This window comes from Artibeus jamaicensis, unplaced genomic scaffold, assembly GCF_021234435.1.
Source record: "Artibeus jamaicensis isolate MK-2021 breed Jamaican fruit bat unplaced genomic scaffold, CSHL_Jam_final scaffold_3222, whole genome shotgun sequence".
In the NCBI taxonomy this organism is placed as follows: domain Eukaryota; kingdom Metazoa; phylum Chordata; class Mammalia; order Chiroptera; family Phyllostomidae; genus Artibeus; species Artibeus jamaicensis.
The window spans coordinates 3,500,398-3,512,890 of NW_026522038.1; the positions used below are offsets into that span (position 1 = coordinate 3,500,398).

The 12,493-nt window shown below is 46.8% G+C and overlaps 1 protein-coding gene across 4 annotated transcripts in view; it reads right to left on the reverse strand.

Annotated features, from left to right (window-relative positions):
- Positions 1-9,626, reverse strand: part of LEF1 (lymphoid enhancer binding factor 1) — a 112,707-nt gene extending 103,081 nt beyond the window's left edge. The window contains exons 1-3 of one of the 4 annotated variants that reach the window (XM_037161989.2): positions 8,230-9,626; positions 5,665-5,731; positions 4,075-4,208 (exon numbers count right to left, since the gene is read on the reverse strand). In XM_037161989.2, the coding sequence (XP_037017884.2) occupies positions 4,075-4,208; positions 5,665-5,731; positions 8,230-8,439 (411 nt within the window). In that variant the 5' untranslated portion in view covers positions 8,440-9,626. Of the gene's footprint in view, positions 1-4,074; positions 4,209-5,664; positions 5,732-6,926; positions 7,293-8,229 lie in introns of those variants that run through there. The other 3 variants (XM_037161991.2, XM_037161990.2, XM_037161992.2) reach the window with 3 other exon arrangements.
- Positions 9,627-12,493: the final 2,867 nt, after the last annotated feature.

Genomic DNA, 12,493 nt, shown 5'->3' on the forward strand with positions numbered 1-12,493 from the left:
CTTCTCTGTCTAAAAATAAATAAATAATATCTTTAAAAAAATCTTGCTCAAAATACAAGCCATTGTCTCCTCTGCCCTTGAATTATTATTTCTCTGATTCTTTTCAAAGCTACACATGAACGCGATGTACAGCGATTTAAGTGTAAGCTTACTGATTAGACAAATCCACCTTAGTTCCTTAATTCCAGATGGGAGCAATGACAGAAATCAAATTTCAGCTGCTTGTAAGCAAATACAGACACAGGGGGAGGTTACAACAAAGGTACGAGAGGTACAATTCTGTTCATCAGCTATCCGAATGTTGACCCCTTTTGGTAAAAACCATACACTAGAACCCAAACTAATGTGTTGTTGGAAATAATGAAAAAGGAACCCCTGAAATATGTTGATAGCAGTGTATAATAAAAATGAGAAAGATAAAATGCAAACGGCCACCTTCCTTGCCCACGTAGAAATCCATTCAGGAAGATCACAGAGGAACCCTCACGCAGCCAGCAGAGTGCTGCGCTGCCCAGGTGCTGCTGTGGTCGGTCGGCCCAGCTGCAGGCTTGCTGCTTCCTGCACTCAGCCCGCTGCTTCTCCCTCCCCCAAGCAGCTGAAGAGAAATGAGATGTTTCTCTTCAAAGGTGTGAAACATTTGGGCAGTGTGAGGGACAAATGGAAGCCTGACACCTAAGATGAATACCCACAGTGCAGCAGGCCAATGGGAACTTTCACTGGGTTAAAGCCAGCCGAGCTCACTGCTCACAGCGTACTCAGGCATGCAAGTGCCAGGGCCCCACGGAGGAGGAAACTAACTCTCTTTTTTATTTTCATACTAACCTTTACCATTGGCCTACAGGGATTTTCATAAAGGAGACTTAGAGAAAGAAAGGTTTGAGTGTATGCTTTTAATACAGTCGCCGGGGTCTTTGCTCTAAGGTATCGAACAGGCTCCTGCGTCTTCTTCTCACTGTCTATGACGACAAGCCAAGGTTTACTGGGCTTCGAGAACTACCTCTGACACCGAATGCGTTTTCATTATAGGTACTTTCTTGTTAGGTCCATTTGATCTAAATTAAGAATTCTTACTTAAAATTTGGTGAAACACCCAATTGTAAGATTTGCGGTATAGACACACCACTAAGAATTACAGTTGTGGAAGGGTGTAATTAGCCCATTAAAATTTCCCTCCTGAAGGAGAAAAGCTGGATTGGCGATGGTGGTTCTCCTGAGTAGGTAATCCTGTACTTAGGTCATAAGTACTGTAAAAACTGTGTGATCATACATGTCAGTGTTTGTCTAAAAAAGAGGAAAAGCATACAGAATTGTCAGAATGAGCTACCAGCAGAACCATTTCTGTGCGTCCCTGTGGCCCTAGCTGGTACCCTCCGGATTACCTGCAGTTACTGACAATGGAAGATTCTGTGTGAGAAGGGGCAGTCAGGACCCTCCCCCACCCCCAGATGTTTCTCTGGTCCTAACACCTGCAGGTGGCAGATGCAGTAAACAAGCGGTTGTTTGTAATGCAAATCCCAGTAAAGGGAAGCCTGGGGGCTGCTCCCACCTTAAGTCAAACACAAATGGTCACCCTGCTCCTGACACCCCAGATAAAAACCCATCACCGCGGACGTCGGTTACACAAACACCCCTGCTAAGGACAGAGTTAGAGATGGAGAAGGCAGAAGTGTGGTTAGGGGCGATGGAGAGAGGCTGCCTTCTGGTTACAGTGTCTTGGGTCTCCGACATGTTAAAAACAGCTGTTAGATATTAAACACCAAAGATTGCACTAATTTCAGTCGAACCTTAAATAAAAAAATTGGACATAAGCTTGTGGTTAAATCAGAAAAGCTTCTGGAACTGTGCAAACTGAAAAATATCTGCAAGAAAATGTACCTAAAATAAATATGTCCTACAATGTAACAGAATAAAGCAAAGCAGCAGATAAGGGGGTAAAGTAACTGTTTCCTGACCACACCCCTCTCTTGTCCACTCCACACTGACCAACATTTACTCCAGCCGCAAATCTTTCCTAAACAATGAATGGGTGTTCAATTTACTGACCTCAAAATTTCAATACATACACTAATAATAAATACCTTCCATTTTCTATCAAAATTTTAAAATGACTAATATACGGGGGTCAGGGGATTTGGAGAGAAATGCTGAAGGAAGAAACTGCTCATTGAAAGAAAAAAAGAAATGATTTTCAACATTAGTAGGGATCATTTATAAATACCAATAGATTTTTATCATATTGTCTTTCAAATGTTTTGAAAAAAGGAGTAGCTGCACTACGGAACAAATCCCCACAAATACTCATTAAACATTAACTGTGTGCACAGCTTTGAAAAGTGTAAGATTGTTAGTGGCTATTTTCTATTGTTTAACAGGTCAGAGACTATAATCTAGATTTGTCAGAAAGATTATTTGTTGTTCTAAAAAGCCTTTCAACAGTAATCTTCAATTATTCCTTACCTAAAACATATGCTCCACATTACTCTAAAGAACACCCAACAAAACAAAATATTCTAGTTATAAAAGAAATATCTGGTATGTTTGCCCATTCGGTTCAAGAAACACAAACTCTCCTACCAATTTTAAAACTTAAGCATTTATTTGGGGATGGCTTCTAAATACTATGTTTGTTTTTATTAGTTCATTCACTTTTTAGGTAGGGGATTCATATTTACCACACAGTCATCTCTACCATTACATATTTAAAAAGCCTTTTAGAATGACGTGTGAAATTGCTATCACCTAAAGCAACCATTGTGAGAGCTCCAAGATCACCAATGTAGCCATGACATGGAAACTAGAAGTATCTTATTCCCTACACAAAAGGTCAAATATCTCTTTGAAATCTATGGAAAAATACAGGTTTTACAGTGCCCACATAAAAGTTATATTTCAGATACCTATAATTCCAACCACTGAGTACTGTAGATAATCAAGATAAACACAAATACTCTTGTGAGTATGAACCATTCCTCCTGGCAATTTTGGTGAATCCTCTTGACCCCATTCTGTTCATTGAGGTATTAATGTCACTACTTTCTCCAGATGGTTGTGGCTAATATTTTTTACTTAGTGGAAGAACTGGGCTAATAAGGCAAAAATCGTAGGTTCCTTTTTACTATCAGACTCTGACTTCAGGGAGGGCCAGGCAAAATGGAAAACTCTAATCCCTAAGAACTAGACATACATGCTTCTCATTGGCTTTTAGGTGGTGGAGGGAGACTGAGATGGAGTGAAGGTAAGTGTATTGATGGAACAGTAAAAAGCTACCCCCATTGCCACAGGGATAGTTCTCAGGGGGCACCCGATCACCAGCACATCTCAAGTTCCCATACTACACGTTCCTGTTTAGATGCTTGCTTTATATAAATGAGGTTTCCACTTCCCAGCAAAAGAGAAATACCACCAAGTAACAGATCTGGAATTCCTTCCGGTGTTATGCATTTACACCACGCAGTTATAATGTCATTGCATTTTTACAACTTTAAAAGTTAACTGAACCAAAAGATAAAAAGAACCATCTTCATAGGGTATCTTCAAGTGATATTTTCTCAACAATTGATTTCAATAAAGTAAAAGCAGCTCATCGCAACTGGCATTAAAGAAACAATAGCTAATACAACACAAGGAGGACACTGTTTTAGAAGCTGAAGTGACTGACATTCTGAATGTTCAGTTCCAAACGATCAGTTCTGATTCTGGGGAGCTCCAGGGCAGTGAAAGCTGTTTATACTTAGCTAACTGAAAGAGTAAATCGTTCTTCAATCTCACCAGCACAGAAAACAAAATACTCCTAACATTATAAATATGTTGACTTCACTTAATTTCATGATAATTTGCGATCCGTCATTATTAATCTGAAGCCAATAAGCCAAAAGCTAAAATTCCAAATACAAGACATCCAAGTTAAAACTCTTTTAAGGCAGCCATTCCTCATACCAGGTCTTATTTAGCAATGACTGGTCAGATATAATTAAAAGCATTTCCAATATGTTTAAAAAACATTTTGCCAAAATACAAATCAATTTGCTCTTCTGAAAATAATCTGCAACATGTTACAGACTGCATGTTACTCACTGTTCTTGGAATGGGTGGAGAAAGAGATCCATTTGACATGTATGGGTCATTATTCATATTCGGCATCATTATGTACCCGGAATAACTCGAGTAGGAGGGTCCCTTGTTGTAAAGGCCTCCGTCTGGATGCTTCCCTGAGAGAATCCAAAGAACAATTGATGATGCACTGGCTTCCTTTTTATATTACTGTTTTTTATTTGAAAATCAACTAGTTCCATGACAAATCAGGCCTTTCATAAAAGACTTGTTTACAAAACACTGTAACTGAATTATTATGCTCTATTCTAGATTGATAGTATTTATTCTCTTAAATGAAATTAGCAGGGAACCAGATGTTTTAAAAACATGTGTTTCAATTTACTACTACTACTGACTGGTGTTTTTACAAAAATAAGTGCTATCCATCTAATTTAATTTGTTCAGATACCAACAAGCTGGACTAAAAAAGAGACAAGTGAAAGAACATACACAAACCTAAAGCTGTAATAAAATATATTAGGCCATCTAGCTATTCACACACACATATGTTTATACACTCAAAGTTACTCCCCACCTTATAGGCAAACACAAAAATCCTACCTGTGCTTCTAGATTTCTAGAAACTTTCTAGATTTTACTGAGGAAGAGAGCTGTAACTAGTACATGAGGAATTACCCAAATTTATAAAGAGTAACTCCAGTAGCTTAATTTTATGTGTTATTCTTACATCATTTTGCCAAAGCAATTTGCATATGTTCAGTATATACATTTCTTCTCTTTAACCTGTATAACTACTTTGTAGCTCAGAAAGAAGCCTGATGTTATAGTTCTCTCCCTTCTTCTCTGGCTGACATACTGTATGTACAAACACCTCGTTCTGGTCAGGCCAATTGCAAATAATCAAAAAAGAACAGAAAAACAGACTACCTGACAAGGCAACCCTACAGATTCTTTGATTCTTTTAAAGTCACACAGAGTTCTCCTTAAATCTAAAAAAATATATGTCCAATTTTTAAAGTTTTGAGCAAGAATAAAAAATGTGGAGGAAGTCACACTATCATGTTTCATACATAAAGTCCCTAATTTTGCAAATGAAGTTTTGTATCTTTACAAGTTACATTCTGCTTTACTGAGCATTCTGCTCTATTCTGTGCATTCTCTGGCTGCTTTCTCACTGTAAGTGGAAATACCATTTTAACAAATGAAAATCCATGCGAAACTATTCATGTTAGAAAATAAATTGGTTTAGACTGTCATTCTTTATAACAATGCAGGAACAAATGCTAAAGATCTAAGCCAATTAAAACTGTAGGTAAAAATAAGAAAAAGAGAAAAACTCATTATTTCCTCTTCCACAAAGAATCTGGAAGCCCAATGAAATCCAAAGGCCCCTAACTCATTCAAAGACAGTTTTAAAATGACATAAATAGGACATTAAAGATAAGCATTACATTTCCTGGGTTCCCCCCATTTTATTAAAGAGAGTGTGCCCAGTCTCATCAGATCTTATCCCGTTTTTGAGGTGGGGGGACTGAAAATAACAAATGTACCTGCAATCACAAATTTCACTTGTTAAGTGATTAGGCTGAGAGAAGAAGAATTACGTCTTACCGTCATCAGGGTGTTCTCCGGCCTTGTCACGGTAGGACTCTTGAGAGGTTTGTGCTTGTCTGGCCACCTAACAGCGTAAATCCACACCCCCAAAAGAAAGAAAATCACCTTAGAGTTTGTGACAATACTAATATAAGTGTGTGCCCATTGGTAATTTACAGGAGGAGAGTTAGCTGCAACTCAGTCGGCTGTTTCAGCAATCTAAGAGGTGGAGGCTAGCTTAGGTTAAGTACTGGCAAACCTTTTTCTTTTCAACATGTATTTCTGAATCATTATTATCTTGCCCAGGAGTAGAAAAAGGATAAATAATAAGAGGAAGAACATTAACAATGGAGTAAATTTGGGAAAGAGCCACATGCTGCTCCGAGGGCTGTTGCTACAATGCACCATGGCTACTTGGGTGCCTAACATGATAGGAGTTTGCGTTAATGCCGTTGATCATCTTGGTAGCTTCTTCCACCACTGCTCACTTCAGTCAAAGCTCATTAAAAGCACGCTGAAATATCACTTTGCCACTGAAAATGACATTTTAAATGAAAACAGGCCAACCATTCCCAGATGGGGGCTGAAGGCCACCGTCCCAAGCCAGACCAGCAGGAGCTCGGTTCCTTGTAACCTACCATGGCTGGCTGAGTGCAAGCTTACGAGAGAAAAGTAAACTACTCTGTGGTTAAAGAAAGGAAAATTTGAGAGTCAGGTTATAGACATCTAAAAGGTAGCCCAGCTAATATCAGTTCTGGTAACCACCATCCACCCAGGCTCAACCACGTGCAAATCAGTGGTATTACCCCTTTCACCATCTTCCTTGGGGCTGCCCCATGCCCATTTACCTCCAGGACCAAGACTGACTGACTGAGTCCTAATACCTGGGTTCTGGGCTCCAAATTCAGCACCCTTCTTCCCAGAGAAGAAACATGCAGAAAATGTGAAACGGTGGCAAATTCATTTATGAAATAAGGAAGGAGAGCAACATGGGTATGAAGAAACAGAGTCTCCTCCACAAGTATGTGAGTTCGGCCTGAGTGTTTAGGTGTTTTTTTGGTTCTTTGGACAGTCTTCCCGCCACCCCCAAGACTTCCTCCCCCTCAATACACACAGATACAAACCATTTAAATGGGGCTGGGTTCACCCTACCTCCCGCCCACCACCTCGTCCCCCTCAAATTGGTATAATGGGGAGAAAGGTTCAGAGGTTAAAGAACACCCTTATATGTTCTCCGTAGAACCCAGGTCCCATTCTTCCATTTTAAAATGCGTACTCACCCCTGCCATTGGAATAAAGAAGGTAACTCTGAGGTGTTCTTAAACGCGTTGTTTAAAACCAAAATGCCCCCGCCCCCAAAACCACAGGCTTTCTTTTTGGGGGCAGAAGGATGCCATTTAAGGAAAAAGGGTATATCCTCCAAGTTTCTTTGGAGGGAAGAATCGTTGGTGAAAGCATCTGAGGGTCAGAACGCTTCTACCGGATTTCCTTCAAAGCGTTTCCCAGCTGTTGAACTAGGTGGCCAGTGAAGTGTCCGGTATCAGGGTCCATCCGCCCACCCCACCCCCTTCTGCAGCCCTGCAGTGGCCTTAAATAGCCCTTCCGCGGGGTCCCCGCTCGCGGCTTTCTCCCGCTGGCACCCACGTGTCTCTATTTACTCTACTCCAGTTACCAGCGCTATCGCCCGCCACCGGCCAGGAGATCTGATAAAGCGCTTTCCACCCTCCCCCGAGTGGGTGCCCTGGCTTCCGCCCTATCACCACGCTGCCTCTCCTGTCTTCGGTGTAGATTTGAGGCCTGATCCGGGCCCAAACTAACCCCAAATATAAGTGGGTTTTGTTTTTTTTTTTAAGCGACCTGGGTTGGAGAAATCTAGTGTTGAGGGAGGTACTGCAAGGGGATGGCTCGGTTCAGCGGGCCCACGGCTCAGAGCCGTGGGCCTGGCGCTGGGACTCCGGCGCTCGCGGGGCCCGGGCCCCACCTTGCCCCCGCTGCCAGGGCGCGCGCCCCTCGGCCGGCGGGCTTCGCACGAGCCCAGCTCAGCGGCGGTTGGGCCAACCCCTCCTGCCCCCGGCCCACGCCCGCCTCCCCTTCCTCTCCGCCTGCGGCTCTGCTCGTCTCTACCTAAGCCTTTAGTGGTTTAACGCATTTTTGCAGAGATCTCTACCGAGATAGCGGGTGCACTTTGTTTTCCGTCCTACGGCCAACTTCTCACTTCAGACATCCGCGCTTTAGCGCGTGGCATCCTCTCAACGCCAGCGCAGCGTCCGAGGGACAAACGCTGTGTGTTAAAGGCCAGCTTTTCCGCCCGCAAGCCAACGGTTTAGCCCCCTAACCCTAAACGAGTCCACTTGGAATAAGTTTCCTCCCACGGCTCTCCACCTCCCACCCAACACGCGCACACGCGCATACACACACACACAAAGGAGGAAAGCTGACCAGGGGCGCGTCCACACCCCAGCAAACGAGGGGCCCACGAGGGACAGTCGCCGAGCCTGCCGGGTGCCTGCCCTGCCTCTCCCGCTCGGCGCTCCATCCTGGGACCCGCCACGCCTCTCGGCGCTCGGGCAGCGACCCACTCACCTCGTGTCCGTTGCTGGCTGGGATGATTTCGGACTCGTTCACCAAGGAAGACTTGATGTCGGCTAAGTCGCCTTCCTCTTCGGGGTGACTGATCTCGGCGAAGATCTTCTCCTTCTGGGGGTCGCCCTCGTCCTTGAAGGGAATCATCTCGTCCGTGGCGCAGAGTTCCGGGTCGCCCCCGCCGCCGCCTGCCCCGGAGAGTTGGGGCATCCCGACCACTCTGTAATCTCCGCTTCGCTGGGGGAGCACTCGAGGCGACAGCAGGAAGAGAGGGGGTCAACGAAAGTGGGGGGAAGGGAAAGAATTGGAAGGATGCGTGAGGTAAGAGTGGGCGGAAGCGAGGTCGGCTAGCGCGGGGCCGGCGGCCCGCAGCCGGAGCAGCTGCGGCGGCTCCGGAGCCCCGGAGGCCGCCCGCGCCTTCCCGCTCCCCGAAGACTGACGCCGGCGCCCGCCCTGGAGGCCGATGGGCACCGGGCTGCGAGGGCCCAGCAGCCGGCGCTTCTGGGGTCGGTGGCGCGGCGCGGCGAGCTCTAGGCTCCGCTGCCCTGGCGGCCACCCCACGCCCCCAGCAGACGCGCGCGGAGGGCGCCGGTTCTGGCGGAGGCACGACTCTCCAAAGTGGGAAACAGGGTCCGTCGGCGCGTCTCTGCGCAAGCCTTTCCACCCTAGCCGGATGCCGCCTTGGGAACTGGTTTTCCGAGAGAAAGGGAGAGCTGAGCAAAAAAAGGCTCCGTCTGACTCAGTGGCAAAGGTGCAAGGAAAATCAGAAGATAACGAAATGTTCACTTCCTGGAGGGTAAAGATAATAATAATAGAGAGCCACCCGGGTTGGAGATGTCTTTAGAGCTTCTTATTTCCTTCCCTTTCGCTTCGGTTTTCCTTCTCCAGGAGCGTTTAATCTGCTAGTGGAGGAGGAGGAGGGGAAGAGAAAGAGAAGTTTGCCAAGAATAAAGTTCGTGCCGTCGAGCGCTGGGAGTCGGCGGTGGAGGGCACGGCGGGGTCTCGGAGAGTCACAGCAGGGGCCTCGAACCCAAATGCTTCTTCCAGGAGCTGGAGCCGACACGCACGCTCAGAGCTCGACCCCTCTTTGTTCCCGGCTCGAATTTCTCAGCCTGGCTCGCGGGCTGTCTCGCTCGCCGCTCTCCACGCCTCCGCTGGGCCTCCCTGTCAAAGCAAAGAGCTGCACCCCTCGGATTCTCCCAGCCAAGGGGAGGAGACGCCGCGGGCTTGGCCGTGTGCGGGATTCGGGCGCTGCCCCGCTCTTTGGCGGGAGAGCACGCAGCCTGGTTCCCTCCAATGCACCCAGCCCCGCAGGTGAGCGGCTGTGCCTCCCCACCGCTTCTCCTCCTCGCGCGCCTCGCTGGCGCTGAAAAGCTACCCATTTGCGTCTCCTCCTCCCCCTCCCATCCCCCGCCTCCAGCTCTCCTTGGCTGCCCGGGGGGGGGGGGAGGAGGGGGACCGCGAGTGGAGGTGGTGATTGAGGACTTTTTTTTTTCTTTTCCCAGAGCCTGTAAGACGAGTCCTAGTTTTAGGGTGTGTTTGTGTGTGCGCGCACGCGTCTGTGCGCGCGCGCTCTCCTGGAGGGAAGAATCAAGCAATTTGGCAGGGGAAGGAAGGACCGGACTGTTCTTGTTACCCATTGAAGACTCAGGCTTTGCCTGCGTGAAATGACAAGAAACTCCCCAAACGGTTTAACTTCATCATCTAAGTATCTCTTTTCTTGTTACCTCCTTCCCACCCCCTCCTCCGCAGTCTCACCCACATCTCCTTGCTGCCTCCGTTTCTACCCCCTGCCCCCGCCCCCGCCCCGCTCTGGCTAGGGGAGGAAGATGAAAGAGAAGCCGCCGCAGCTGTGATCGACACCACATTGATAGATGCTCTGACCGAGCGGATGAGGCGGGAATCGGACAGAGAGAAGAAGGGAAAAGAAAATATAACAGACATCGCTCATCTCACGAGTGAACAAGAAGCGAGAAGGACAAGGGGAGAGTTGTGGCTTTCCTAAATGTAATGCCAAAGGACAAGGGATCATACGCTAGCAAAGATAAAATCTCCGGGCTTACCGAGAGTAATAGGACCAGGAAGGAAAAAACTGAAGATCTTAATCATAGCTTTTTAAGCAAGATCTCTTACATTACATCCTCACCATGTGACGGACATAAGAGAGTTACTCTAGGTCTCTCCTGGATTTTCGGAGTTATACGCACAATGTGTGGGAATGTCATAGAGGATGCAAAGCAACGGCGGGAGGAGGGGGAAAAGGCAGAAGGACCCAGGAGAGCCAGGCCAGCAGAGGCAGCACAGATCGGCTATTCGGGCACATCTGACTGCCTGTTCAAGGGGACCCTTGACGTTGCAAATCCGAATCCAACCTCAAAAACTCTCCAGTCTCCACCGTCTCTTTGATGCGTTTTATACAAGGACAGGACTTTTAAGGAGATGCTTTGTGAAAGTTACAGTGTAAGCGAAGCTGAAGTTTGAAAACACATTACATTTTGTTCCTTAGCTCTCAAACTCCTCTCAGTTAAAAATCCAGGCAAAATTATTATACCCAATACAGTAGCCATCTGTAAAAACCTCAGAACAGTAAACATGGGGCAGGAAGAAATGTGTCTACATCTCCCTTAATTTGAAAATAAGGAAAATACTACAGAATTAGACTTCAGCTCTATGACACAGGAACAGTCGGGCAAAAAAAACCCTCTTCTTTTCCTAAGAGGGAATGCCCGCTGCTGCGCACTGATAACAACGCTCTAAATGAGCACCCAGAACTTCACCGACTGATAACTACTTCCTAGGGATGGGGATTTTCTAGGAAGCGAATTTAAAAACTATCATTTAGAGGGTTCACTGGGTCACATAGAGAAGGGCGAGTAGTCATTCTCTGGCCGTTCTTTCTGGGGGCATTGGGCTGGTGAAGGGAACCCGGAAGAGTAAAACATTAAAGCCAGTTTGCATAGCTGACAATGCCATGCCTTAGGGAAGAAACATAAAAAGACTATTCTGCTGCAGTGTGTCTATAGGGCAATACTGAGGAGGTTGGAAAGAACCCGATTTTATTTTTGGGTTGGCGTACATATGCAATTTCCCTTGAAGTTGTGTACCAGTGTGAGTACAAGGTCCTAGAAGTGGGCACATGTAGCTACGTCAGACGTCTATACCCTCTTTTCCTGAAAGAAAGGTGGGGAGGAGGGGTGAAAAGTCCTTTCACAAAAGGGCCCATTTGCCGACAGGGAAAAAAAAATTGGAAAAATGCAGCTTCACCAAAGCATCCAGGGTACAAGTTCCTTTTCCTCAAACTGGAGGAGGGAGAGGGGGCCCCCCCGGCATGGCTAGAAGGTAGTTTCTAGAAACCAAAAAAGGTTAAATGACCCCGTACTTTAACACCCCCCCCCCCCGCCACTCCGTTTAAGTGAGGCAACTCTCTCGAATCCCATTTTCTGCTTGGTGTTAATTATCTGGACTCCCTGAGTCATTTGGTACTCAACTCCAGGTGTCCTGGAGATTCGGCACTCCAGAACATGAGAATTTGGGGAACAATAACTCCTGGGAACTGTTTACTAAAAGGGCCGAGGGTGGGCGCCTGCTTTTAGTACTTGGCCGTAAGCCTGGAAATCATCCAACGCCCGGCTCTGTGTGCGTGACTGGTTTCCTTCCCTATGGCGTGCGTGGTGTTGGCTGATTGTCCTCAGTATTGTTGCAGATGTCTTCATCCACGTTTTCAAAAGCTTTGTCTGGGAAGGAGGTTGACATTTCCACACGAAGCCTGTCTCTCTGGGGAAGGGGGTGAGGGCGCAAGAGGGGTGAGTGACTCTGAGAGGACCCTTTCTCCTTTCAGGCTGGGTGAAGTTCCAGGCAAAGGTATTTCTTTCGCCAGCAGGTCTCCTCTAATTTGTGTGTGTGTGTGGGGGGGTGTTATTAACATACACAGCCGCCTCTTGGGGTGCAAGGTCCGGGATGTGGTGGGTGCGGCGCAGGAGAAACGCGGCCGCCCCGCCGCCCCCTTCCCTCGGATGTAGAGGCGGGTTGTTCGTGTGAACTCGAGCGAACGACTGGAGGCTGGCTGTTGCAGGTTCACTCCTTCAGGATGTGGGTTTCAGGGGGCGTTTTGATGTGATTTAATTCCGACCGTGAAACAATTGCTAGGGGCTGGCTGGATTGCTGTTGGTTTTTCCCCTCTTGGTGGCTTCGGGTGGTTGGGGTTTAGTTTGGGAGCGAGCGAACAGTGACTTGTTTTATATCAACACTTCCTATTGCGCGGGGC